Source organism: Canis lupus, chromosome 6 (genome assembly GCF_048164855.1).
Source record: "Canis lupus baileyi chromosome 6, mCanLup2.hap1, whole genome shotgun sequence".
NCBI lineage: Eukaryota > Metazoa > Chordata > Mammalia > Carnivora > Canidae > Canis > Canis lupus.
In genome coordinates, this window is record NC_132843.1 from 79,350,336 (window position 1) to 79,375,931 (window position 25,596).

The 25,596-nt window shown below is 60.7% G+C and overlaps 2 protein-coding genes across 3 annotated transcripts in view; both read right to left on the reverse strand.

The window, feature by feature from the left end:
- CACNA1S (calcium voltage-gated channel subunit alpha1 S) overlaps nt 1-14,651 on the reverse strand; it is a 63,733-nt gene extending 49,082 nt beyond the window's left edge. For both annotated transcript variants that reach the window (XM_072831367.1, XM_072831366.1), the window contains exons 1-2: nt 14,409-14,651; nt 12,727-12,832 (exon numbers count right to left, since the gene is read on the reverse strand). In XM_072831367.1, the coding sequence (XP_072687468.1) occupies nt 12,727-12,832; nt 14,409-14,560 (258 nt within the window). In that variant the 5' untranslated portion in view covers nt 14,561-14,651. The remainder of the gene's footprint in view (nt 1-12,726; nt 12,833-14,408) is intronic.
- Nucleotides 14,652-16,344: 1,693 nt separating this feature from the next.
- Nucleotides 16,345-16,911, reverse strand: ASCL5 (achaete-scute family bHLH transcription factor 5). Its single transcript, XM_072831551.1, has one exon. The coding sequence runs from the start codon at nt 16,909-16,911 to the stop codon at nt 16,345-16,347; it is 567 nt and encodes a 188-aa protein (XP_072687652.1).
- Nucleotides 16,912-25,596: the final 8,685 nt, after the last annotated feature.

Here is a 25,596-nt window from a genome sequence, read left to right on the forward strand (position 1 = left end):
CAGGGTCTTCCCGTCAGCTCCCCTGAGGTCCCCGCTGCCCCACACCTGCTGCCTGCGCAGCCACTGGAAGGGCAGCGAGGTCATCACACAGGGAGGGCCTGGGCCCCCAGGGGCGGAAGAGGCCCCGCGGCTAAGGGCTGGGGGGGTCGGCGCAGCCCGGCCTGCAGAAGGCGTCGCAGGCCCCTCGGGGGTCGCCCGGTGCCCTGGTCCCCTGCGCCGCCCTACCCCCTCCTGGGGCAGGAGAGCATTTCCAGCCTGAAGGCTGAGTCCCCTCTGCCAGGACTCTCCAGGCTGAAGAGCTCTCCTTGCAGCCACCTGAACCCCGGCCTGGTGGCTTCCGAGAGCCCTGCACCCCGTCCCCCCACTTCCTAAACAAGCCAAGTTTCCCGGGGGGCAGGTGTCTGGCCAGCTGGCTGGCCGCACGGGGCTGCAGCCCTGCACGACCCGGGGAGGCACAGAGAGCCGTCGGCTGGCCCCCTGCAGCCACAACCCGGGCCCCCTGCCCACCCCAAGCCGCCATCACCATCAGTCACCGCCACCCACCCCCAGGAGAACCCGCGCCCCCGCCAGGGCCTCGCCACCAGCACCCGTGGAGGCATAACTCGTGCTAGGCCCTCATAGTTCCTACGTCGTGGATGGACCCAGATCAGGAAACGGGCCACCCTACTGGTGATGGGGAAGACAATCTACTTTTACTTCCAAATGGTAAGTGTGGGAAGCAAGGGAAGAGGTGGCCAAGTGGCCCGTTGGAGAGGATATGGCCCTAGAAACCTCTAAGCTTGTCATTGCCCCTGAGGCCACTCTCAGCCTCAATCCTGACCCCTCCCGCCAGTTTGCAATCCCGAAGCCTCCTCTTCCTTCAGAGAATGTGTGGTCACAATGCCAACCACAGCGCTCTACTAAGGGACCTGTTTTGGTTTGGTTGTTTTAAGATTTATGTATTTATTAGGGAGAGAGGGAGAGACGGAGAGCGCACGAGCAGGGGGAGGGCAGAGGGAGAGGGAGAGCATCCCCGAGCCCACTCCCGTTGGGCGAGGAGCCCGACGCCACAACCTGAGCTGAAACCGAGAATCAGATGCTTGGACGACGGAGCCACCCAGGGGCCCCTGACGGGCCTGCTGATGGGACTTTTGCTTAACGAACGTGAGGCGGGAATCGTGGGGCCCTGGGCCCCGGGGAGCTGCGAGGGCCAGTGTGGGCACGTCCCGTCAGCACAGGGGGAGGCTGTCCTGGGAGTGGGCTGGGCCCCTCCCGTCCTGGGCGGGCGGCTTCTCAGGCCTCCGGTGCCCAGTGAGGGAAAGGTGTCGGGGGAGGGTGGGGGAAGTCACATCTTTACGTGGCTGCACCCCAGGGGCCAGACAGTTGGAGTGCGGTTGAGGGAGGGGAAACCAGGGCCGAAAATAGTCGCCGTGCTCAGAGGCCGGGCGGCCGGCCTCGCCCCGGGAGGGCTGCATGCACCTGCCCCTGCCCGTCCGGCCGCCAGACCCGGAGGGAGCGCCAGGCACTGCCGTGTGCGCCTGGAATGTTCTTCCCAGGTGACCTCTTGGCTCACCGTCTTCCTTCTTGAGGATCTCAATTCGAATGCCTCCTTATCGCGGGGCCCCCCTGACGCCCCTGGCCCCTTGCCCCTGTCTGTCTCCTTGCCCTGCTTTGCTTTCCCCTGCAGCACTGATCACCGCCTGCTGCCCCTTTTGATTCTTCCTTTCTCTGAACCCTTTCCCTTGCCCTGAATATCAGGCCCAGGAGAGCGGGGTCTTGGCGGGGTCACCGCTGTGTCACCTACACCTGGAGCGGGGCCTGCCGCAGGCCGTGGTGAGCAGGTGAATGAACCCATGTCCTCAGCGCGCTGCTTCTCGAGGGTCTGCCCGGATATCTGCTGTGATCGCTCTGAGACAAGGCCGGGCCTGGAGGGGAAGCCTCTGGAAACTGCTACAGCCATTCGCCTCAGCTTCCAAGCGTGTGGGTGGACGACAGGCTCAGGGTGGACAACAGGCTCAGTTTGCACGTGGCGAGTCTCACAGGCCCCCAAGCTGGGACGTGGCCTCACCACGTCGGACCCCCTGCCCGTCCGCAGTGGGTCGCAAACTGAAAGCAACACACAAATCTTTGCCCACATGTCATCCAAGAATCCCTGCTCTACGGCATATCATGCGGCCTGGTACACAGCGAGCGTTCGGGAGATGTTTGTTGAGTGAATGAATAAAAAAAAAAAACAGTCAAAAATCATCATTGTCTCTTGTGTGGCGTTATTTATTTACTTATTTATTTTATTTATATTATTATTTTAAAAAGATTTTATTTATTTATTCGTAAGAGACCCAGAAAGGGAGGCAGAGACACAGGCAGAGGGAGAAGCAGCTTCCCTGCGGGGATCCTGATGCGGGACTCGATCCTGGGACCCTGAGTTCACGCCCTGAGCCCAAGGCAGATGCTCAACCCCTGAGCCTCCCAGGCATCCCTCGTGCAGCATAATTTAAAGGGAGGTGATGATACTACATTTATAATGTGAAATACAGTGAAATGCGTATCTGGTGCTGACCCCTGCTAATGGCACAGAGCTCCTAAAGCACTTGGCGTCTTTTGTTCTGTGAATGTGGCCGTGACTTGTGGAACTCTCCTGAAACTGGGGACTAGTCACCGGAGGAGCCACCCATGTAGTTAGAAGGTTGAAACTTGGGGCGCCGGGGTGGCTCCATCGGTTGAGCATCTGCCTTGGGCTCGGGTCATGATCCCAGGGATCCCGGGCTGGAGCCCCAGGTGGCGGGCTCCCTGCTCAGCAGGGACTAGGACGCTGCTTCTCCCTCCCCTCCCTGCTCGTGCTCTCTCTCACTATCTCCATCTCTCTCCCTCTCAAATGGATAAAGATCCTAAAAAAAAAAAAAAAAAAAAAAGGTTGGGGGTTTTGGGTCCCTCCCCTTAACCTCCAGGGAGGGGCGAGGGGCTAAAGGCTGACTTAGTCACCAATGGCCAATGATCTGATCGATGGTGCCTGCGTGATAAAGCCTCGTGAGACCTGCAAGGACAAGGGCCAGAGGGTTTCTGGGTTGGTGAACAGTGGAGATGCAGGGGGAGAGGTGCCCTCAGCAAGACTGGAAACCTGGCGCCCTGTCCCCCGCCCGCCGACCTTGAGGGCAAGGTGTGCCTGTCTGCCATCTGGCCGCTCCTAGAGTCAGTGGTGTAGCAGGGGAAACGTTTCCTGAGCTCTGAGCCACGCTAGCGAGTTAATCAAGCCCAAGAGGAAGGTCCCTGGAACCTCTCCGCCACGGCCCACCAGTCGGGGCGCACAGAACCTCCTGGGCTCCTATGGGCACCTGAGGCCGTGGCGGGAGGCGGGGGGGCGGGTTGGTGTCAACCCTGCAGGACTGAGCCCTTAACCCGCGAGATCGGATGTTCTGTCCACGTAGACAGAGTCAGAATCTATTTGAACTGTCGGAAACCCAGGCGGTGTGAGAGCTTTGCCCGCTGGGTGGGGAAGCCGCCCACATGCGCCTTGGGACTGGGCGCAGAACCGATACGGGTGTAGCCTCGAGTCTCTATTCCTAAGAAGGCACATGATCCCCAGGCTCTGAAACCAGGGTGGGGGAGGTAGCTCGGATCCCCTGACTGTCCTGACCTCATGGGGGGACCCTGAGCCCGTCTGACTTGGTGAGATGAGCTTTGTTAGCAGCCTCAAGGCCTGCATTGCCGCATGTCCCCTTCCACCCATGGGAGTCGTTGTGTCTCCACAGACAGACCTCTCACCGGGGTTCCCGGGGGCCCCGTGGGCCGGGGAGGGCGGCCTGGTGCCCAGCCCCGACCTGCAGCCCCTGCACCTGCTCCTAGGGGCGTTAGAGCCAGACACTCCCAAAGTCCTGGGCTGAAAGTGGGGGGGCCCGGACTGCGTTCCCCTTGCCCTCCTACGGCCTCTATTTTCGGGCTGTCTTCCGGCTGTGAGGGTCACCCCGTCCTGGCGTGGGGCTGCTCCTCCCGGGGCAGTTCCTGGGCGGTGGGGGCAGAGGGCAGGGGCTGGCTGGCCCCTGTCTGGGCCGCAGGGGCAGGAACCCCTCCTCCTCGCCATCCTCACCCCAACACTGCAGCCTGCGGGAAGGGAAGGCCGGGCTGGATTTGGCCTCCCAGGCCCCCAGCGCCCCCACCTCCCCGCCCAGGGCTCAGGAAGCAGCTGAGCAGCCGAAGGCAGCGCTCACAGCCCACAGATGGCCGCGCGGCTAAGAGGACCACCTCCTCCTGTCCCTGGGCCCCTGGGCCTGGTCTCCTTCCTTAGGGTCAACTCCTTGGGATCTGTTAGGATGCAAATCCTATACTTGTTAACTCTTTAAGGCACATTCACTTCAAGGAGGGAGCCCAGGGCCAGCAGAGGGCTTGGGCTGGTGGGGGGGCCCAAGGGCATCCCCACCTCCCCAAACACGGCCCCTCATGCTTCGGGGTCTCCAGGCGGGCTGGCTGGGTGCTGCTATTATGAGGTCGGTTCATAACCTTCGTGATTGTTTCCTCCTGGATTCCTCCCCTTTCCTGCTCCCTTGGGCACCCGGCAGTGCTGGGGAGGTTTGTGCCAGGGCCCCAGGCCTTTGTTTTCTAAAGCCTTGAACCCAGGACGCCTGGGGGGGCTCAGTGGTTTGTTGAGCATCTGTCTCCAGCTCAGGGCGTGATCTCCGCAGGGAGCCTGCTTCTCCCTCTGCCTATCTCTGCCTCTCTCTGTGTCTCTCATGAATAAATAAATAAAAATCTTAATTAATTAAAGTTAAAATAAAGCCTTGAATCCACCATGTGGAAACGGGTTGAAGAAAGAGGGCTTAACAGAGATTCGTCCCAGGGTTGGGAGGCCTCTAGGGTAGATCTGCTGTGGGGTCTGCTCCCTCATTGTGCCTTAAAGATGTAGCAGGGGCCAAGAGGAGGCCCCGGGGGGGGGGGGGGTCCAGCTTGCTTGCCAAGGATTCCTGCACCTTCGACTTTGCATGGAGACAGGGGAGGGGGGGCCTGAGGGGACTGAGACACAGGAGCCATGTGGCCTCATCCAGGGAGGACAGAGCACCGGTGACCCCAGGCCCTTAGTGCTGCCGGAGCCCCGGGACGGGCGCTGGGAGTGCCAGGGGCAACTGTAGCCGAGGTTCTCCCCATCCGGAGGGACATGGGCTCAGAATCAAGATAAAGCTGATTTCTAGGAAAAAGGATGACGTTGCCCGAGCACCTGGACGTGGAGGACGGGCCATGCCGCGTAGCCCTTCCTCCTTCCTGGGTGAGGAGAGCGGGGCTTCCGAGGGGCGCGGGGTGCCCGTGGCCAGCAGGCCTGTCCTGCCCGCCCTGGCTGCGTCCACAGCTCTGCTCCTGCGCCCGCCCGGCGGCCACATCATTCCCGGGGCGTCCCAGGCCCTGGCGTCCCTCCCCATGGCCACCTCAGCCTCCACGTTTGGAAAGTGACCTACGGCAGGGTGAGGCATGCGGCTATGTTTAGCCCGACGGACTGGCACCCGGACGGAGGCCCCTCGCCTGGCACCTGCCCGCCCTGCGCTCCCCAGGCCTCCCCCAGCGGGACAGGGAATCTGCCTTCCTGAGGGGCCGCGCCGGGCGGGGGCCGGGGCACGGGGTGCCCCAGCCGGGAGGGCAACGGCCACTGAGGTGGGTGCAGCACACACGCACGTGCCAGGCCCTGTTCGAGCCACTTGCGTCCATTCAGGTCTCACGTCACCCGCGAGCAAGAGCACCGAGGGGCTGCGGGGGTTCTCCGGGGCCGCACGGCTCCGCGGGAGAGCCCCGGCGGGAAGCCGGCCACGCAGCAAGGGTCCGCAGGGTGTCAGGCCCTGCCCGCCCCACCCCGGCCTCCCACGGCTGGGGTCTGGGATGCTGGGCGGGCAGGGAAGGGAAAGAACGGCGCCAACTCCCGTGTGCCAGCCGGGCACGGTGTCACCGTCCTCCTCCACATGAGCCTTCCCAAAGGGTGGCTCCTGCGGCCCGAGAGCGCACGGAGGCGCCGAGGGCTCACCTGCCGGCAGACGTGCATGTTGGAGGCAGGGTTGTCCGATAGGAAAGCACCAAGTCCCCACGACCCCCCCAGAGTCCGTGTAGCTTGGACAGGGTGCCCAGGGGCGCTTCGAGGCCTCCGTGGCCCCCTGCCCCTCTGTGACTGCGCTGCCCCGTGCGAGGGGCGCAGATGAGCGCGGGGCCGGCTAGGCCCCCGGAGCGGGAGCTGAGGCCCTGCAGCGGGAGAGGCCAGGCTCCCAGGGAGGCGGGAAGGCAGGCTTTCCTTTCACGTGGCCGGCGCCTGTAGGGTGGGAGACCCAGGCTCCTTCACCGGCGCCTGGCAGGTCCCGGATCTCCCTAGCGGAGGCCCGAGCTGGGGCCCGTCTGAGGCCAGGGCCTCCCCAGATGCTGAGGCTAGCGGGCGGCGGGCCGCAGGAGGCGGCGGGCACATTCCAGACCCTATAAAAAGCCAAGTGCCCTGGATGCCAGAGGCTTAGGCTGCAGCCTTGTGCAGAGGGCCACGCGGGAACCTGAACCCCAGGAATGTCCTGGGGCCTGGCCGAGTCTGCTGACACGGGAGGGCCGGCAGGGCGGGCGCAGCTCTCCCAGCGCCGGGGTGGGGAGCCGGGGACCAGCTGAGAGGCTGAATCCCGCCGGCCTGGCCCTGCCCCTCCCGGGCGGCACCGGGACCCACCTGACCCGTGTGCCAAAAAGCATCCAGAACTTAGAACATAGGCGAAGGGAGGTCACCGTTTCCTTATAATGTCACACCGGAGCATTTTATAAAAGGCCTGGCCAAGAACCATGTCCTTATCTGGGGCTAAGTTTATCAGCCCCAGCCTTATTCTCACTTCAGGCTGGAGAATTCTCTGTTGGTGGGAGGGGGCCGTCCTGTGCTTGGCGGGTGTTGAGCGGCATCCTGGGCTTCTAGATACTGGACGCCAGCAGTGTGGACACGGTCCCGACCAGCTTCCCAACATCACTAAACGCCCCTTCCCTCCCCGGCCGTGGGAAACCACTGACCTCCGGGAAGGTACCTGTTCAAGTCTCAGGGTCCCGTCGAGATGCAAGCGCTGGAAAAGACAACCCCGACAGGCCACTGCTGCATTGCCCCGAGGGACAGCGGCCGGCTTGGTGTCTCCCCTCATGATCTTACATCCATCCTTTGTCCCTCCAACATCATATTCTTCTCTGTTCCTCCAATTCTCTTCGAATCAGCTTTCCCCTCCTGCCTGTCCTCTTAGCAGATGCGTTCAGTGCGGACGCGCGTTCCTTCTGTATTTTTTTTTTTTTTTTTTTTAATTTTTATTTATTTATGATAGTTACAGAGAGAGAGAGAGAGGCAGAGACACAGGCAGAGGGAGAAGCAGGCTCCATGCACCGGGAGCCCGATGTGGGACTCGATCCTGGGTCTCCAGGATCGCGCCCTGGGCCAAAGGCAGGCGCCAAACCGCTGCGCCACCCAGGGATCCCTCCTTCTGTATTTTAATCAGAGTCAGGTCTGCACTGTTTGAGAAGCGTACTTTGACACAAGGCGGCTTTGAGGACGAAGGGAGACAGTGTAGACAAAGCAATCAACTCCCCGTCTGTGCCCAACAATTAGTAACTCTGATCCTCGTGGCCTTTCCACACGGGTTCCCTCAGGCTGAGCATTCCTTCAGGCCGGAATGATGACCCTCCCAAGTCCCCTTTAACTGAGTCAGGGGTACCCCCTGGGGGCAGCGGCCCTGCAGACCTCAGGGAGCTAGGGCTGGCTTGGGAGGGTCTTGGTCTGGGGTGGGGACTAAGGCCCTGGGTGCTGGTCTTGGCTTCCAAGGCCCCGGGGCATCTCACTGCCCTTTGGCCGGCCCCCGTGGTGACTCGGTGTCTGCTCCATTTCCCTGCTTCTCTGACAGATGGTCCCCCTCGTGAGCTGCACCCCCAGCCTTCACCCTCCTGGGACAATTCTGGGACAGGGCTGTGTGAGACACAGGCCTCCCAAGCCTAAGGCGGGCTTCTTTCTTGGGCGATGGAGCCCAGCCCAGGTAGAGGCTGAGCCTGGACGCTGTGAGCGTCCGTGCTGGTCTGGGCAGCCAGCAGCTTCACTATCAGGGGAAGGCACGGGTACAGGGAGGGGCTGGAATGGGGAGGGGCGCGGGGTCGCCATCCTCTCCTGGTACCAGGAAAACCACAGCAGGATGCCCAACACGGGGTACAGGCCTGCCACGTAGCCGGCGGGGCCTGTGCGGTGGTTTAACCTCTCTGTGCCTCAGTTTACGCTTCTGTAAAAGTGAGAAAAATAATACTACCTGCCTTGTGGGCAATTAATGACATAATGCATGTAATAAAGCATTAGAATAGAACCAGCACAATTGTGAGTGCTCAACAGTTGATGATGGGAGGAGGAGGAGGAGGAGGAGGAGGAGGAGGAGGAGGAGGAGGAGGAGGAGGAGGAGAATTTGCTGGAGGATGGGGTTGGGGGGTGGCCAGGAAGGCCATTCAGATAAGTTGGATGTCTCAAGGAGTGAAAATGAAAAATCAGAGAAATCGGGGATAGATAGTGGGTGGGGTGAAGATGGATTTTTTATCTGGTATCTTTTGGTCATGCTCTGAATGTAGAACCGCCCAGGGGGCTCTGTGCTGGGGGCTTTGTGACTGCGGAGCCCGCCCTGAGGCGCTGTGGTCCCTGCATAATGGAATGGCTTATGTGGATAGAGGGGGCACCACAGCAATGAGGGCTTGGCTCCTCCTGTAGCTTCTCTGAAGCGAACAGTGTCATCCGCATCTTCCAAGGGACAGGACTGAGGGCGCGGAGATGTCACTAGCATGTCCACAGCCACATAGCCAGCGTACGAGCGGGCCCGGACTCCGCAGCACACCTGTGCGTCCAGAGCCCACGGTTACCCAGCATCCGGCTTCCCCAGCCCGGTGGGGGTCAGAGGCCCCCCCACCCCAGGGTGCTCCCGGCTGGCAGGGCTCCGCGTCCCCGCCCTGCTCCTGCCCGGCTCTCCCCCGCCACTTCCCCCTCCAGGGCGCCCCTGCCTGCTCGGAGCCCCCGCGTCCTCTGTGCAGGGTGGACCCCGGATGGGCAGGGTCGGGGGGCTCAGCACCGGGCCGTCACCTGCAGCAGACGCTGAGCGGGGAGCACAGAGGGCTCCTGGAAGCGCACCCAGACCTGGCAGGGGCGCGTGCTCCTCCGACGGCCGTCGGGGCTTCTTCCCCACAGCCCAGGGTGCTGGACGCCTCCCGACTCTGCACGCCTGGCAGCTGCCAGAGCCCTTCCTGCCCCCGACCCGCCTTGCCTCCTCCCTGTCACCCATCAGCCACTTGCCTAGTGGCCGCCCACACTGCATCCCAACGTGACGGGGGGGGGGGGGGGGGGTGAGGGGGGTGGGCGGAGAGCCCTGCACCCTCCTCCCTCCGCAGCCTGCCCTCCCCTCCCCCGCGCCGCCTGTCTTGGTAAGTGATCCCCCTCCTGCTCTGTCACCCACGCTGACACTGACACCAGCGTCATCCTTGCCTTCTTCCTCTCCCCCACGCCTCCGTCCCCACGGCGGGTCTCCCTGGGCCGCCTCCCCACCGTCTCTCAACGTCATCCTGTCACCCATCACGCCTCAGTTCCGGCCTCCCCGTTGCTGCCTGGACAACTTCACGGCCCCCCCACCCCACTCTCCCCATCTCCCCCCTCCCCCCTCCCAGGCCACCCTCTATCTACCCGGTTCCAAGGCCCAGACTCCTTTCTCAACCTCCTGCTTCTAGCACTTTGCTCGCGGGGCTCCCCGTGGTGGCTTCTACAACCTCTCCCCTGGTGCCCCAACCTGCCCTCCGGGACCAGCTACAGAATCAATGGACCCAGTACCAAATGAAAAATTGTTCAAAAAAGTAGGAAGTAAGAACCACGAAAGGTATTAAAATATGAAGCTTTTCCTTTCTCAACCTGCCGTGGTGTTTTTTAATCACCTGTTTAGTATTGTGTGGGGCAGGTGCAGACCCTCACGGGCACCCCCGTCCTCCTTCATGACCCGCCCCACACTCACTCCACCCCCGTCCAGCAGCCAGACATCCTGACCCTTGGCTACAGGTGGGGAAGTGGAGGCAGGCATCTCCCATCCCATCAGCTTCTGCCTCCAACTGAGGTGGACAGGCAGCGTATCGTAGCCTCGGCTCCAGGGGACCCCAAGTACCTGGCTGGGGGATGAGCCTCAGGCTCCACCCGGCAATCACTCACTGAGTGGCTGTGGTCCTGTCGGTCCAGGGTAGGGACAGCCACTGCCATGCCCTGACCCATGCGTACCCAACCCTGACCCTGGCCCAGGGCACCAGCGGGGGAGACTGAGCAGCGTCTGTCCTCCGAGGTGGGGGGCTAGAAGGAAGTGGCCGAGGGGGAAACCGTGAGTGAGCCATGGCTCCACGCTACTGGCGCATGTCCCATTATTGTCCCATTGGTCTTCACCCTCAAAATAAGGATTCAAAGATGAAATCATTTCAGTTTTCAGTACTATAACCACAGACTATTAAGGCCCATGCGTGGGGCCCTCCTGAGTGCAGGCCCCAGAGGGACTGTAGGGGTCACAAGCCCATGAGGTTGGCCTTGTCCTCATCCTTCACACCTCAGGGGGAACATCTCACCCTCTGGGAAGGACTAGATCCTCCTCCAGGACAATATCATAGCGTCCCAAACCTTCCCATTTTAACTACGTGTGTAATTGGTTTAATTATAATTACGTATTTAATTGGTTTAATTAACTAAGCCCTGTGAGGATCAGAACTATGTCTGTTTGGAACCCAATTATGTCCCCAGCATGGGCCTGGGACACAATAGGCACTAAATAAATATTTACTGAATGAATGAGAAAGTTAATGAAGAATGGGTTCCTGGGCCTCCCTTTTGCATGACCTGAAAGTGCCTCACCTTTCTCAGATACCTACAAAGCAGCCAGTAGGGTAAGAGAGAGATAAATGTCGGATTTCCCCTCCTGGTCTAACTCCCCTCATTTCCCTCCTGCTTGATTGTATGGAGGGAGCATGTCACTGGCTAGCGGGAAGGAAGCGTCGGCTGCTGGAAGCTGGCTCCGAGACCCTTGAGGTGCCCCTGGGCTCTCTGGGCTTCCCCCCCCCCCCCCCCCCGCCCTCCCGAAGGATCCGACGAGGATCCCTCACTGATTATACTAACAGTCTGTCCAACTTTGATGTTTGCGGTGATATTCACCGCTTTGGGACGGCTTCTGGTCAGGTTTTCCTCTCCCAGGAAACTCCTCGTCCTGTGCCTGTGGGCCTAGGCCTTCCCCAAGGCCTTGCGAGCCAGCCCGGAAGCTAAGGGCAAGTACCCGGGACCCGTGAAAGTTCCATTTTGTTTCAGTGGAAGACGACAGACCCAGTAAAGTGTCATTCAACGCCCCCCAGGGGGCGATTCCTTTTGAAAGGAGCCAACCTAAGGCGTTGAAATGGAACGAAGGCCCCGAAATACAAAACCCTGGAGAGTGGGCTGGACCCAGAGCCCCTCGGTGGATTCAGGGACATGGAATCCGAGGGCTGTCTTGAGGCTCAGCACCGCCCCCCACCAGCCGCGGCTGTAGGGGCCCTGCCCACAGTTCATCTCGCTCTCCTTCCGCACTCAGGAGCTCAGAGTTTTTTCTGTTTATAGCCTAACACACACTTAAAAATCCCAGCTTCTTAGCAGCTCAAGATAGATTCCCATGGAAACCGGCATAAAGGAGAAGCAAAGATAAATACCTTTTTTCAGGCCCCGGATGCATGTTAATTGGTCCCCCCCCTCCCACCCCTGTGGTGCAAATCAGGAAAAAGCCAGCTGAGATGGTGGGCCCATTGTCCTGTCTCCCGGGGGCCTGGACAGTACATGCCTGAGAGCACTGTTTCTAGGAGGGCTTCCCCTGGAGTCCTCGCGCTGTCACCGTGTTGGCAACGGCCGTCACGAGGGCAAGTCCTAAAGTCAGAGAGGCCTGAGTCGGAGACCCTCTTGCAGGACTTGCATGGGGGGAGGGGGTGACCCTGGGCAAAGTACTCAAACTCTCTGAGCCTCAGTTTCCTTCTCTTTTACACGGATTTAATGGTGTTGCCTCCCGGGGGTAGTTATGAGGATTAAGTAAGACAATAACGTAAAATATTTAGCACAGAACCTGGCGCCTCAGAAACGGTCACCGTGTTTACCAGGATCTAGCTGCTGGGTTGGGTCAGCGCTTCGCCTGCGTGGGGCTCAGGCTCCTCATCCGGAAACCAGCGAGGCGGGGAGGGGATGGGACCACGTGATCCCGGGGGATCCCTTCCAGGCCTGGCATTTTGTGGTCTGTGTCCCCGTTGTTGGTGATGGGCCGCGGAGAGCGAGGCACAGAGAGCGAGGCACAGAGCTCTAAAACACGCGCTCTCTGGGAATTCCTAGATCCCACTCTCCCAGGAGGCCAGTTCCTTCTGGACCGTGTCCAGGAAAGGGAAAGCAGCAGTCCGCCTCCCTCGCTCGGTAGCTGACCTTACAAGCCTTGCTTCCCGCATGTCAGATGGCGCCGCTCTACGGGGTGGCACTTTCTGAGCTCAGTCTCATAGGTGCTTAGCACAGTGCCCGGGCCCAGTCTCATAGGTGCTTAGCACGGTGCCTGGGCCCAGTCAGACGGAATCCAGAATTAGCCAGTTTACCTTGCAGAGCTGAGGAGTCGCTCGGCCAGCCCTGCAAGTGAGTGGGAAGCTCCGGTACTACCACCAGCAAGCAGCCCCCCAAGGGGGCCTCCCCCGGCCTGGGGCTGCAGGCCCGCACGAGGCACGTAGGAGGACCTATCTTACCAGGCCAAGGTTGAGAGTGTTGTTGTCGTCTTCCGGCATGGGCAGGTACACAGCCAGAGCCACGCAGTTGGCAAAGATGGTGAGCAAGATGATTGTCTCGAAGGGTCTAGTGTCAGGGTCAAGGAGAGCCCTCGAGTGAGGCGTGGGGTTGGGACAGGCAGGGGTTGGCACCGTACACACCGGGGTCCCACGCTGCTCCTCCCCGCTCCCCTGTGGGGTCTCCCCAGGAACAGCTAACTTGGCTCGGCGGTGATGGGAGTGTGAAGCTCGGGTCCCGGCTCGGGGCTGCTCAGCTGTAGGGGCCCTGAGGTCTCACTGGTCCAGGCCCTGCCCATCCCCAGCCCTGCCCTGGGGGCCCTGACTTTCTGAGACTCTCACCAGACGACTTGGGGGACTCACTCAGAGAAATGGCAAGGGATGCGGGGGGCTGAGCATCCGCGGGAACAGGACCGGGAAAGGGTAAGCTGTGGGTGGAGCCTGAACCCCCCCAGCCCAAGGAACGAATGCGTGTGAGGCAATGAGTCAGCCGCCCACCCTGCCCCTCCCCAGCCGTGCTCACAGGCCGGGGTGTGCACCGCACACCTGCACACGCCTCCCTCCCAGGCACACGTGCCCCTCACAGTCGCTCCCCAGGGCCACCCCCGGGCCCTGTCCCTTGTGGGTGAGCAGTGTCCATGCATCCATGGGCCGAGCCATTGGATGGCGGGTGGTGGGGACAGGCTGCGGGGTGGGAGGCACATTGTGCAGAAGGTCTGGGCTTGTACCCCTTCCTCTTCCTCCCAGTGATTGCGAAGAGCTGGGCCGCAGGGCAGAGGCCTGCGGAGGAGAAGGTGCAGAGGAGCAGAGCACGGAGAAGCCACCCGGGGAAACCCGATCCCACAGGCCCGAGGGAGGCAGCGGTGCAGCTGTGGGGAACAGGGCTGACTCTGACCCCAGCTATTCCAATGGGTCCCCTGGTTTTCTCATCCTCCCAGTGATCCCGTATTCCCCTTTCTTCTAGGGAACAGCTGGTGGGAGCCCAGTCTTCCAGAACCCTAGAGAAATATTTCAAATATTCCTGACCTCTCTCTGAGAAGACGCTTGACACAGCCCCTCCCCCTAATCGCCTTCCTCCCTTCCCCAAATAACCCAGATATTTTCATCCTTCTTCCTCTCAGAGCTAGTGCAAACGGAGAAAGGGACTGCTAGTGCCTGTCCCCAGGGTGGTATGTGTGGGCGAAGACCGCCCGGCGTCTGGGCCCGCGCCCTCCCAGAGCCCGTCACAGCAGCCCTTTGTCCCAGGCCTTGTCTCCCTGGACTCCATCCCCAGCTGGACTCCCCTCACTCACTGGCAAGCTCTGCCCTCACACCCTCCCGTCAAGGGGGACAGTTGTCTTGCAGAGGCCCCTGCCTCTTTCTCTCCCCTCCTGTATCAAAAGGAGACTCTTGCCTCAGACCCCTCGGTGGAGCCCCCCGGTAATGGGATTTGGGGACACCTGCGGACCCCCCTCCGTGACACATCGGGCCCCTTCTGCAGGCCTCGGGCCCAGCACTCTCAGGCCTCAGTGGCTCCGCTCCTCCCGCTGTCCCTGTCCCCCTCAGCCGCAGCCTTCCTTACTGAGCAGCCCCCTGGCCCCCCAGCTCGGTGATCCGTGACCCTGCCCCCTCCCTGTCCCTGATGCCCTGCGGGTCCTGAAGGATACTTCCATTCCACAATGTTGATGCAGGCCTTCCTCAGGGGGTTCTGCAGGGTCAAGCAGAACAGGGCCCGGGGCGGCCTCGGCAGGATCTCCGGAACCGGCTTCTTGGGCTGTTTCTTCCTCAGGCCCTCGTCCTGGGGCGAGGACGGCTCCATGGCTCCCCTGGCAGTCCCGCTGCCCTCGCCTCCCTGCGTCCCCAGTGCCCCCGCCGTGGGGACTGGGCCAGTGGGGCCAAGTGAGCCCTGCTGAGCCAGCCCGGGGGCGGGGGCAGGAGGATTACTGTCCCTGCTCCCAGCAAGTAAAATTAGCCTCCGCTGGCTCCCCGCTGCTGGCTCCCTGCTGCCTGCCTGACTCTGAGGCCAGGCAGCTGTCATTCCCTCCCAGCCGGGCCAGTGACAGCCCAGCATGTCCCTGAGGACGTTGGTAGGGGGTGGCGGAAGGAACGTCCCCATGGGCCTGGGATGGGGGCAGTGGGAGACAGGACGGGAGGCTTCAAGCCTGGGGCCACAGAGAGTTCAGGAAGGGGGTGGCATCAAACTGCAGACGGGCTCCCCTGTGCCAAGACTCGCTGCCCCCGCTCCCTGGCCCCATGACACCCCCCCGAGAAGGTGCTGGGTGGCCTCGTTCAGCACCCTACCCCACAGCCCCATCCGTCCCCCGACCTGTGGCTGGCTACCAGGCCAGACACCCCCCACCCATGCCCACCGCACGGCAGGGAAAGCTAACCCCTCCTCAGAAGAATCTTGAACGAGCGCACTTCAGGCCCGGCACCCGCCACACGGCGCAGCGACCGTGTGCCTTGTACCCTGTCTCAGCCCCTGCAGCGCCTAACAGGACAGGGGCGGCGGCTTGACCCGGGACTGCGGCCCTCCCCGCCCCGCTGGGTGCACGACACTTTCCATAAAGGTCAGTGGGACGCAGAGCTAACAGCGCCCCACAGCCTCAGCAAGGGCCTGAGCTGTGGGTGGGAGTCCCCAGGGGCATCGGGGGAGTGAGGTAGATGACATCTGGGATCACAAAACTCAGCAAATCTTTTATTTAGCCTCTTGATACAAACAGTGCCGCATGGTCCCACCGCCCACAGAGGGGACACAGTCTGAGGGGAGACACGCAGTCCTCGAGCGACCGGGAGGGAAAAAGGATGAAAAGTCTACATGGGGGTGGGGGTGGGATGGGGGGCTAGGGGTGGCGGTGGGCGATCGCCCCCATCAGGAAAGCCAGAGGCACCACCCAGGCACACACATGGCCTCTCCCCCGGTCAGAGCTGGGCTGAGCGCAGGCAGCAGCCTGGCCTCTTGCCTCGACGGGGTGTCTGGGCTCCTCGGGGGCGGGGGCTGGCGGCGAGCAAGCTCCCAGGGCCCACTCTAGTTAGTATCTGAGGCCATCTCAGGCCATTTGGGGCCATCTCGGGGACAGCAAGGGCCTGGCTCATCCAAACCAAAGACCTCTGGCCTCCCGAGGGAGTCGCAGACGCGGGGCTGCACCTGACTGCGGGGCTGCACCTGCGATGGGGCTGCACCTGCGGTGGGGCTGCACCTGCGGCGGGCTGCACTTGCAGTGGGGCTGCACCTGCTACGACGCTGCACCCACTATGGCGCTGCACCCGCTGCGGGGCTGCACCTGCTGTGGGGCTGCACCTGCTGCGGGGCTGCACCTGCGGCGCCCGAGGTGGGAGGTTGGAGGTGGGCGAGGGCCCCCCTGATCTCCCCCGCCCCCGGGGCTGGGGGGTGGCGCACGATCACAGCGGGGCTCAGACGTGAGGTTCCGCAGCGCGGGGCGGGGCTGTCCTGGGTTGCCCGCCTGGGGCCTGGGGCCTGGGGCCTGCGGCCTGGTCAGCGGTGCCCTCTGTCCCCCTCCCTGCCCCTCGCCCCCCCCCCCCCCCCGGTGGCCAGGCTCCCTCGGGAGTGGGGCGGCCCCCGCGGGTCCCCCGCCCGGCCGGTCAGTGGCTGGACGCCTCTGACTCAAAGAAGGGCGAGGAGGAGAAGCAGGGGCCCTCGGAGGCCTGGGGCGCGCGCGCGGGGCGGCGGGCGGGCGGGGAGGCGGGCGGCGCGCCGTCGGGGGCGGGGGCGGGGGCGGGGGCGGCGCTCAGCAGCTCCTGCAGGTACTTGATGTAGCGGATGGCGGCGCGCAGGGTCTCCACCTTGCTGAGCCGCTTCTCGGCCAGGGCGCCGGGCAGGTGGCCGCGCAGGCGCGCGTAGCCCTCGTTGACGCAGCGGACCCGCTGCCGCTCGCGCTCGTTGCGCTTCTGGATGAAGGCGGGCTCGAAGGGGTAGTCGTAGCCCCCGAGGGCGCCGGGGAAGGGCACGCAGGGCAGCACGGCCGCGTAGGCCTCGTAGGCCTCGTAGCAGCGCGGCTCGGCGCCCGGGCACAGCAGCAGGGGCACGCGGCCCAGGGGCTCGGCGGGCGGGGGCGCGCGGCGCGCGGGGGGCTCTGCGGGCGGGGGCGCGCGGCTCGGGGGCGCCCGGGGGCGCCGCTCCACCAGCGCGCCGCAGAAGGCGCTGTGCATCCCCGCCCGACTCCGACTCGGCGCCCGGGGTCTGCGGGTCCCCACGCGGGCCGCGTCACATCGCGGGTGCGCTCAGGCCTTCCCTCCGCCCCTTGGGGCGGCCTCCGAGGTCCCCCCGACGGCGGGCATGGCTCGGGCCTAGCGCGGCTCCTGGCACAGGCTCAGCGGGCACCGTCTCCAATCCAGCCGCGGGCCTGCAGCGCTCCGGGGACCCCTGCGCTCTCCCGCGGCGCCCATGGGCGGGGGGCGGCAGGCCTCGGCGCCCCGTCTGCTCCTGGGCGCAGCATGGGCGCCTCCCCCGGGCGCTAACCCTGGGGCGTCATCCTGGGGGCCGCCGGCGCTGGGTGCTTGTTCCTCACCGCCTCGGGGTGCGGGGGGGCGTCCCCCAGCTGCCCGGGGCGCAAACAGATGTGAGGAGTCCCCGCTCAGCTCAGGGCAGCTCAGTTTCTAAAAAAAAAAAGAGGAGAGTGAACATATGAGTCAGGAAAGGCCTTGTAGGACGGGCTCCCCGTGCCACCCCCACCCTCCACGGGGCTCGTGGAACAGGGAAGGCCGTGTGGCCGCCCGCTGACCAGGTCAGGCCTAGAGCACGGTTCAGACCTGTGTTCGCGGTGGGGGGCCTCTCTGCGTCCTGGTTTCCACGTGTGGAGCTAATTGAACATCCCTCACAGGAGATTAATAACATGTGAAAATCAAACGAGAAAATAAATATGCCCCAAAACGCCTCCTGGTCCCGGCCTATAAAGCCTGCCCAATCAGCCCCAGTGGCGCAGCGGGTTGGTGCCACCTGCAGCCTGGGGTGTGATCCTGGAGACCCGGGATCGAATCCCACATCGGGCTTCCTGCATGGAGCCTGCTTCTCCCTCTGCCTGTGTCTCTGCCTCTCTCTCTCTCTGAATAAATAAATAAATCTTAAAAAAAAAATTAAAACCTGCCCAATGACCCTACCATATAGCAATCACTCTACTAGGTATTTACCCAAAGAACACAAAGATACTAGTTCAAGGGGGTCCATGCCCCCCAAGGTTTACAGCAGCACACTCTACGCTCTACAACCGCATTGAAGCTGCCCAAGTGTCTGCTGGTAGATGAGGATAAGGAAGAGGGGGTGTATATACACAGTGGAATAGCCTCAGCCATTAAAGAGAATGAAATCTTGCCATCTGCAACACGGATGGAGCTAGAGAGTAAAACGCTAAGTGACATAAGTCAGAAAGACAAATACCGTATGATTTCACTCGTGTGGAATTTAAGAAACAAATGAGTGCAGGGAAAAAGAGAAAGGCAAACCAAGAAAGTGACTCTTGACCATGGAACACAAGTGCTGGCTCCCAGAGCGGAGGTCGGGGGAGATGGGGGCAGCAGGTGAGGGATTAAGGAGAGCACCTGTGACGAACACCTTGTATCATACAGAGGTGTTGAATCGCTACGTTGTACACCTGAAACTGGAATCACACTTATGTTAAGTAACTGGAATTTAAATAAAAAAAATTTTTTTAAAGGGCCGATGACGTCGTTTCCTCTGAGAGTGGGGATCAAGTCTCATGAAGGATACATTCCAGGACCTTCCATCTAAGGGGCTCAAAGGCTGCTTATGGGACTAGCCCGGTGGCGACCACACGTCCACCAAGGGGTTCTCTTTACTGAAGGAAATGAATCGCATTCCCAAGACTCGGGTGTTGCTGGGACTTCAAAGCCCCTTGGCTGGCGGGGCAGCAGCAATGGCCAAAGCGTCTGCGCCCCGGTGCACGTGGATCCGGGAGGCACCCTCCAGCCGGGCCTGGGCTTCTCCTTCATGGCGCTTAACAGAAATGTCTGCTCTCTCACCTCTGCGCTGAGGCTGGCCCAGCTCCTGGCCTGTGGCAGACGCTGCACAAATGCTTGTTGAATAACTGGATGGGGGGCTGGGCGGAGGGCTGCGCTGGTCAGGGCCCTTCCCGGGCTCTGCGAAGCTGCTACTCCCGAAACAAGTGGCCCGTGCGAATTTAAGTGCCGCCAACCCTCATCACATGTGGCCAGCGGATTCAGCCTGGGCGGAATTTCCTCCCGGCATTCTCTCAGGCCCTGTTCTCCCCTCTTGTGTGTGTCCCCGGTGTCCGACACATGCCATCTTAGCACTCGTCATGCTCCTCATGGCAGATGCGGGAAGGAGCAAGAGCTGTACCCGCACGGGGAGAGATGGCGCGGCGACAGGCCTCGGACACTGAGCAAGGCCTTTATTTTTTTTTTCCTTAAGCTTTATTTATGTGACAGAAGGAGAGCACAAGTAGAGTGGCCGGCAAGGGCAGAGGGAGAGGCAGGCTCTGAGCCGAGAGTCTGATGTGGGGCTCGATCCCAGAACCCTGGGATCATGACCTAAGCCCAAGGCAGACGCTCAACCGACTGGTCCCCCAGGGGTCCCCGGGCGAGGCCCTTCTATGAGACAGAAAGGGGTAGCTCTGTCCCTGATGGGGGGCAGGGCGGTGGTGACTCACTCCTGGGGGAGTCCCGTCTGCACTTTCCCATTTTTGTGCTGCATCGGGTCCCCGCTCTGTCCCCAGCTAGCTCAGCCCTCCGTGCTGAATGAAAGAAAACCCCAGGAAATATCAATAGCGATTCTAAGATTCTAAGCGTCATGGAGACTTGCATGGGCTCTGGAAAGTAGAAGCAAAGGTGCCAGACATCAGGACAAATTCGAATATCCCTCCCCTGCCCAGCAGCCTTTCTGGGCTCCCAATGGTTTTGAGGGAAGGTTCTAGAAAATCTCCTTTCCAACAGACCCTCAGCTCCATCAGGACCAGCCTCCTGTCACTCTCCGATCGTTCCTGACCTCACTCTTTGGCTCCTACTGACTGGGGTTGGGACGCTTTTCACAGCTTTTCTGATTTTCCCCGTTCCTGCCGAGCCTTGAGGGAGGCCCCGCCGTGCTGACTGCCTGAGCTGAGCAGCTGCCCGCATGGACGATCAGGGCTGTGCCTTCCGAGTCTTTGCGTCTTCAACCAGATTGTAAGCCACCCGAGGGCAGGGCTTTCATTCTTAGGCGACCCCTCTGCCCCGGCCCCGTGTTGGGTACATAACAGTGCTGAAAGTCATTTGCTAGCAGCGCCTCATTTTCGTAAAAACTTGGGATCCAGACTGTACTGTCCCCTATGACCCCCGTCTTTTCAAATTGGATTTAATCATTCAAATTTAATGTGATAGAGGTCAGAAGCGTATTTATATCTAATGATGATTTTAGCAAATATAACTATCTGTGTTGACTCAATACTCAATACTTATTTTCCAGACATACTGTTCCCATTTCTTCACAAAACTATTCAGCAGAGGGACCAACAAGAAACCTCCTAGCTTGATGGTCTTCGAGCCACTTCTTCTCTCTCTGCTGTCAGGGAAGAGCTGCTAGCCTGGCAGGGAGCCTAGGTGGGGACACACCTGCAGGTGCATTGTCTTCTACTTCTGCCATCGAACCCCCCAGCCCAGACCAGAAGCCGAGGGACACAGCGGGGTAGGTTATCACCAAGAATCAGGGGGCCGTTCACCCAACACATATTTACCCAAGGGCCTGGGGTACATGAGGGGCCGTTCTGGGCACCGGGATAGAGCCCCGGTGGGGGGAAAAAAACACTGCTGTGAAATGTAATGATAATGATAATTCTAGCTGTTATTCATTATTTATGATGTGCAAGACACCGTGCTACTCACTTTCCATGGATCATCCCATTTAACTCCTACACCATTCTCCTGAGGTCGACGCTAAAATGACCCAGTTTTACAGGTGATGAATCTGAGGTTCATAAAAGTTAAGGTATTGGTCCGAGTTTCCACAGTTAGTAACTTCATACACCAGCAAATGCTCCACGACCATGCCCTTCTTCAGCCCTCTTCCCTCCCCCAGGGTGTCTCCCTGCTGCTTTGCATTTGGGCACCAAGATCCGAGGGGCTGGCTCTGACCTAACACAGGATCTTTTTTTTTTTTTTTAAAGATTTTATTTATTTATTCATGAGAGACACACAGAGAGAGGCAGAGACACAGGCAGAGGGAGAAGCAGGCTCCATGCAGGGAGCCCGATGCAGGACTCGATCCCGGGACCCCGGGGTCATGGCTTGGGCCCAAGGCAGACACTCAACCACTGAACCACCCAGGCGTCCCCATAATACAGGATCTTATTGAATTATGAATCCTGTTGGAGGGGCTGTCCTCGTGCAGATTTGAATAATGGTGCCGTGACGGAGCACCAGCTCTGGTGACAGAGCTTCCGCAGGTCACCTTGCTCCCCCTTTGGAAGGGGACTCCCCCTTGAGGATAGTCTCGGGAGGGTGGCCTAGGGGAGCTCTGCGGGTGGGAAGGCGAGAATTGGGATGTAACCAGGGGCGCCTGGGGGGCTCAGTGGTTGAGCGTCTGCCTTCAGCCCGGGGCGTGATCCTGGGGTCCCGGGATCAAGTCCCACATCGGGCTCCCTGCGTGGAGCCTGCTTCTCCCTCTGCCTGTGTCTCTGCCTCTCTCTGTGTCTCTCAGGAATAAATAAATGAAATTTAAAAAAAAAAGAATTGGGATGTAATCAGACTGAGTCAAGCACCAACAGCTGCCTCCGGCGGGGAACCTGCTAAGACCCCCCTTGCCCGAACTTAGACACCCTGAATAGCTTAGACACCCTGGCTCGCTGGTCCCTGGCCTGGGCAGGACCATCTGTGAACAGTGTCACCGTGTGGCGGTGAGGAGCAACGGCAGTAGCCGCGGCAGTAGCCTCGGGTGCAATTCAAGCTCCAGGCCTCCTGAGTGTGGAAGTGTGAACTAACTCCCCCTTAGGACTCCCCCGGGGAACTGCGTGTCCGGACCTTTTGGAAACTAGGGGGAAAGGAAGCCCCTCCCCAGTGAAGAGTCCCCCGCTTTCCTGTTAACATGCACTAATCCATGAGTTTGTGGATCAATTTGTATCCCTTCACTTTCATCCTATACATGGACGTAAAGTGCATCTAATCAAGCATAGTTTTTTTTTTCTTTTACGGAAAATAGCACACTGTGCCAGTATCAGGCAACTGGTGCGAGAGGGGTGTGCTGGGAAGTGTGGGAACTGCTCCCTGCCCCCCGCACATCAGCCAATGACCGTTGACAGGGTCAAGTCCAACCAACCCACAGAGTGCTTTACTTAGCCACAAAATAGCACCTGTGGGCAAGACTGTCCACTTTTCCAAGGGGCCCTGGCTCCTATCCGGGATGGAGGCACACCTGTGGGTAGCGACCCCCACCCCATTCCTTCTGGCGCTGCTCTACCCTGGTTCCGTTCCACCCTGGCATGGCGGAGCACACGTGCTCCGTGAGACGCACCTGACCCTCTTCCATGAAGCTCGCCTGGTGATGCAGGCCGCTGACCTCCCCGGGTAGGACCACGATGTGTTCGCCCCATTCCCCGTACTGCCGTTTTGTTGGGGGCCGGCTGTCATCAAGGTTTACACAGAAAACTCCATAACCCGGACTCCGGCTTGCAATAGAATGAGCTACCAGTGAGGTGTCCTGGGCTCCCTTCCCGAAGTCTCGCTGCTCCTAACTGGGCAGCACGAAGCATTTGCCCCACCAGGGTTATTAGCTCCTGGTTGTCCCAGGCTGCCAGGCGCTCTAAGGCCACAATACCCCGCGGTGGCACATTATTATAATGTCCTGCTGATGGTTTCATCCCCTGCTGCCCTCAAACTGGGAGGGTTTATAAGGAAACCAAGCGCTCAAAATGACAGAGTAGGGCGCCTGGCTGACTCAGATTCGGTAGGTGGAGCACGCAGCTCTTGGTCTCGGGGTGGTGCTTTCGAGCCCCTCGTTAGGTGTAGAGATTCGTTAATTTAAAATGATGTTTTTTTTTTAAATGACAGAACAAATTGTCTTTGTGCCATCATCTTACGTATCCCCCAGGCTCCAGCAAGGTGGTCGAGAAAACTTGTCCCCGCCAACCCCGAACGCTCCACGGTCAAGTACTTTGAGAAACGCGGGCCCCTTTATTCCCTTTCTTGGAGATTCCCAGGTCCATGAGCATCCCGGAGAAAGGCCTGCAGTTAAGAAAGCTGTTGTTGCCTGACTCAGACATTCCCAAAGGGACCTCAGAACACTTCTTTTTCCCTCCAGGCTGCTAACATCTAATAGAATACATTTTAGGAAATGCTACCTTCAATCTCCAGGATAAATATGTGCTTTTTCTTTTTTTAAGTAAGAAATGTCATAACCTCCCTTGGGAGTGTAGTTTATAATTGCCCCTAACTCTTCCTAGGAGGATAACCCTTCTGCTCCCACCATATTCACAACAGCACCCCCAACTATGCATGTACCGTACAGAATCACTTCAGAGTCCCGGTGAGATCTCACTGGATCAGACCAAGGAGGGGGGCAGCCAGGCCTGTGACCACACGCCTCTGTAGTCCCTTTGGAGGGTGACAATCTGCTTTCTCCTCTGGGCAGGAGCAGACCCTGTGCAGGCTGATTGCAGCCCCTCTGGCCGCGCGGCCTGCACTGGCCGAGGCAGGGGTGCAGCGGCCTCAGCCCCAGAGCAGCCCCATCCCACGCTGCCCACCATGCCATCCTTCCTGCCTCAGGCTTTGGAAAGCTCTGGTCGCTCCCGGGCAACCTGTCTGCAGCACTTTCAGCAAGAGAACAGCATTGTGGAGCTTGGGGCTGGGCTGCCCAGGCATGGTGTCACTCTGCTGAGCATCCTGAAGAAGAGAGGAGAAGGAGAAGAAGGAGAAGGAGAAGGAGAAGGAGAAGGAGAAGGAGAAGAAGGAGAAGAAGGAGAAGAAGGAGAAGAAGAAGAAGAAGAAGAAGAAGAAGAAGAAGAAGAAGAAGAAGAAGAAGAAGAAGAAGAAGAGAAGAGAAGAGAAGAGAAGAGAAGAGAAGAGAAGAGAAGAGAAGAGAAGAGAAGAGAAGAGAAGAGAAGAGAAGAGAAGAGAAGAGAAGAGAAGGAGAGGAGCACTGTAGCCTGATGGGGATTAGGTGCCTTCTGGTGTCTGACAGCTCACCGCTCTAGGTCCCTGTCTGGTGTGACCTGCTCTGGGTCCCTGTCTGGTGTCACCCACGCTGGGTCCCTGTCTGGTGTGACCCGCTCTGGGTCCCTGTCTGGTGTCACCCGCTCTGGGTCCCTGTCTGGTGTGACCCGCTCTGGGTCCCTGTCTGGTGTGACCTGCTCTGGGTCCCTGTCTGGTGTCACCCACGCTGGGTCCCTGTCTGGTGTGACCCGCTCTGGGTCCCTGTCTGGTGTCACCCGCTCTGGGTCCCTGTCTGGTGTGACCCGCTCTGGGTCCCTGTCTGGTGTGACCTGCTCTGGGTCCCTGTCTGGTGTCACCCACGCTGGGTCCCTGTCTGGTGTGACCCGCTCTGGGTCCCTGTCTGGTGTGACCCGCTCTGGGTCCCTGTCTGGTGTCACCCGCGCTGGGTCCCTGTCTGGTGTGACCCGCTCTGGGTCCCTGTCTGGTGTCACCCGCTCTGGGTCCCTGTCTGGTGTGACCCGCTCTGGGTCCCTGTCTGGTGTGACCTGCTCTGGGTCCCTGTCTGGTGTCACCCACGCTGGGTCCCTGTCTGGTGTGACCCGCTCTGGGTCCCTGTCTGGTGTCACCCGCTCTGGGTCCCTGTCTGGTGTGACCCGCTCTGGGTCCCTGTCTGGTGTGACCTGCTCTGGGTCCCTGTCTGGTGTCACCCACGCTGGGTCCCTGTCTGGTGTGACCCGCTCTGGGTCCCTGTCTGGTGTCACCCGCTCTGGGTCCCTGTCTGGTGTGACCCGCTCTGGGTCCCTGTCTGGTGTGACCTGCTCTGGGTCCCTGTCTGGTGTCACCCACGCTGGGTCCCTGTCTGGTGTGACCCGCTCTGGGTCCCTGTCTGGTGTGACCCGCTCTGGGTCCCTGTCTGGTGTCACCCGCGCTGGGTCCCTGTCTGGTGTCATCCGCTCTGGGTCCCTGTCTGGTGTCACCCGCTCTGGGTCCCTGTCTGGTGTCACCCACGCTGGGTCCCTGTCTGGTGTCACCCGCTCTGGGTCCCTGTCTGGTGTCACCCGCTCTGGGTCCCTGTCTGCTGTGACCCGCTCTGGGTCCCTGTCTGCTGTGACCCGCTCTGGGTCCCTGTCTGCTGTGACCCACTCTGGGTCCCTGTCTGATGTGACCTGCTCTGGCTCCTTGTCTGGCGTCACCTGCACCGCTCACACTCCGATGCACAGAACGGGAAGCTGGGGCTCTGAGAGGTGCACAGAGCTGCTCAGCTTGGGTGCAGTTTACCAGCATCGGGTCAGGTTGACACGTCAGAACCTTCTCGGCGGGGCAGGGGCCCCCAGCTTTTTGGTGGGAGGATGCTCATTACAGGAGCATCTCGAGGACGCCTGGGTCAAGTGAGGGGCTTGGTCCTTCCTAGTCCCATGGACCACACCCTGGCCGTGCTCGAGAGTCGCGAGGAGAAAGATGTTCATGGAGGCAGCTGCCCACACCCCCGGGAAGGGGCTCGGCCTCCCCAGAGCACCCCCAACCCGGGAGCTCCAGAGAGAGGCCCCCGGACATGAATGTGCGGGGACCACGCCCTGTTGCTTGCCCCGGGTCGGCGCTCTGGCTGCCTTGCGCCAGTTACCCATCTCTACGATCACGAGCCGCCCTTTCCTGACCTGTCAGGGGAGGACAGGGAAGGAGGTCACGGTGTGAGGCAGGTGGCACTCATGGCACGGGGTGACCAGGAGCTGGTCAGGAAGGCAG

What these genes read in the sequence shown, in the direction of transcription:
- ASCL5 (XM_072831551.1), bottom strand. Translation starts at nt 16,911, where the DNA reads ATGCACAGCGCCTTCTGCGGCGCGCTGGTGGAGCGGCGCCCCCGGGCG.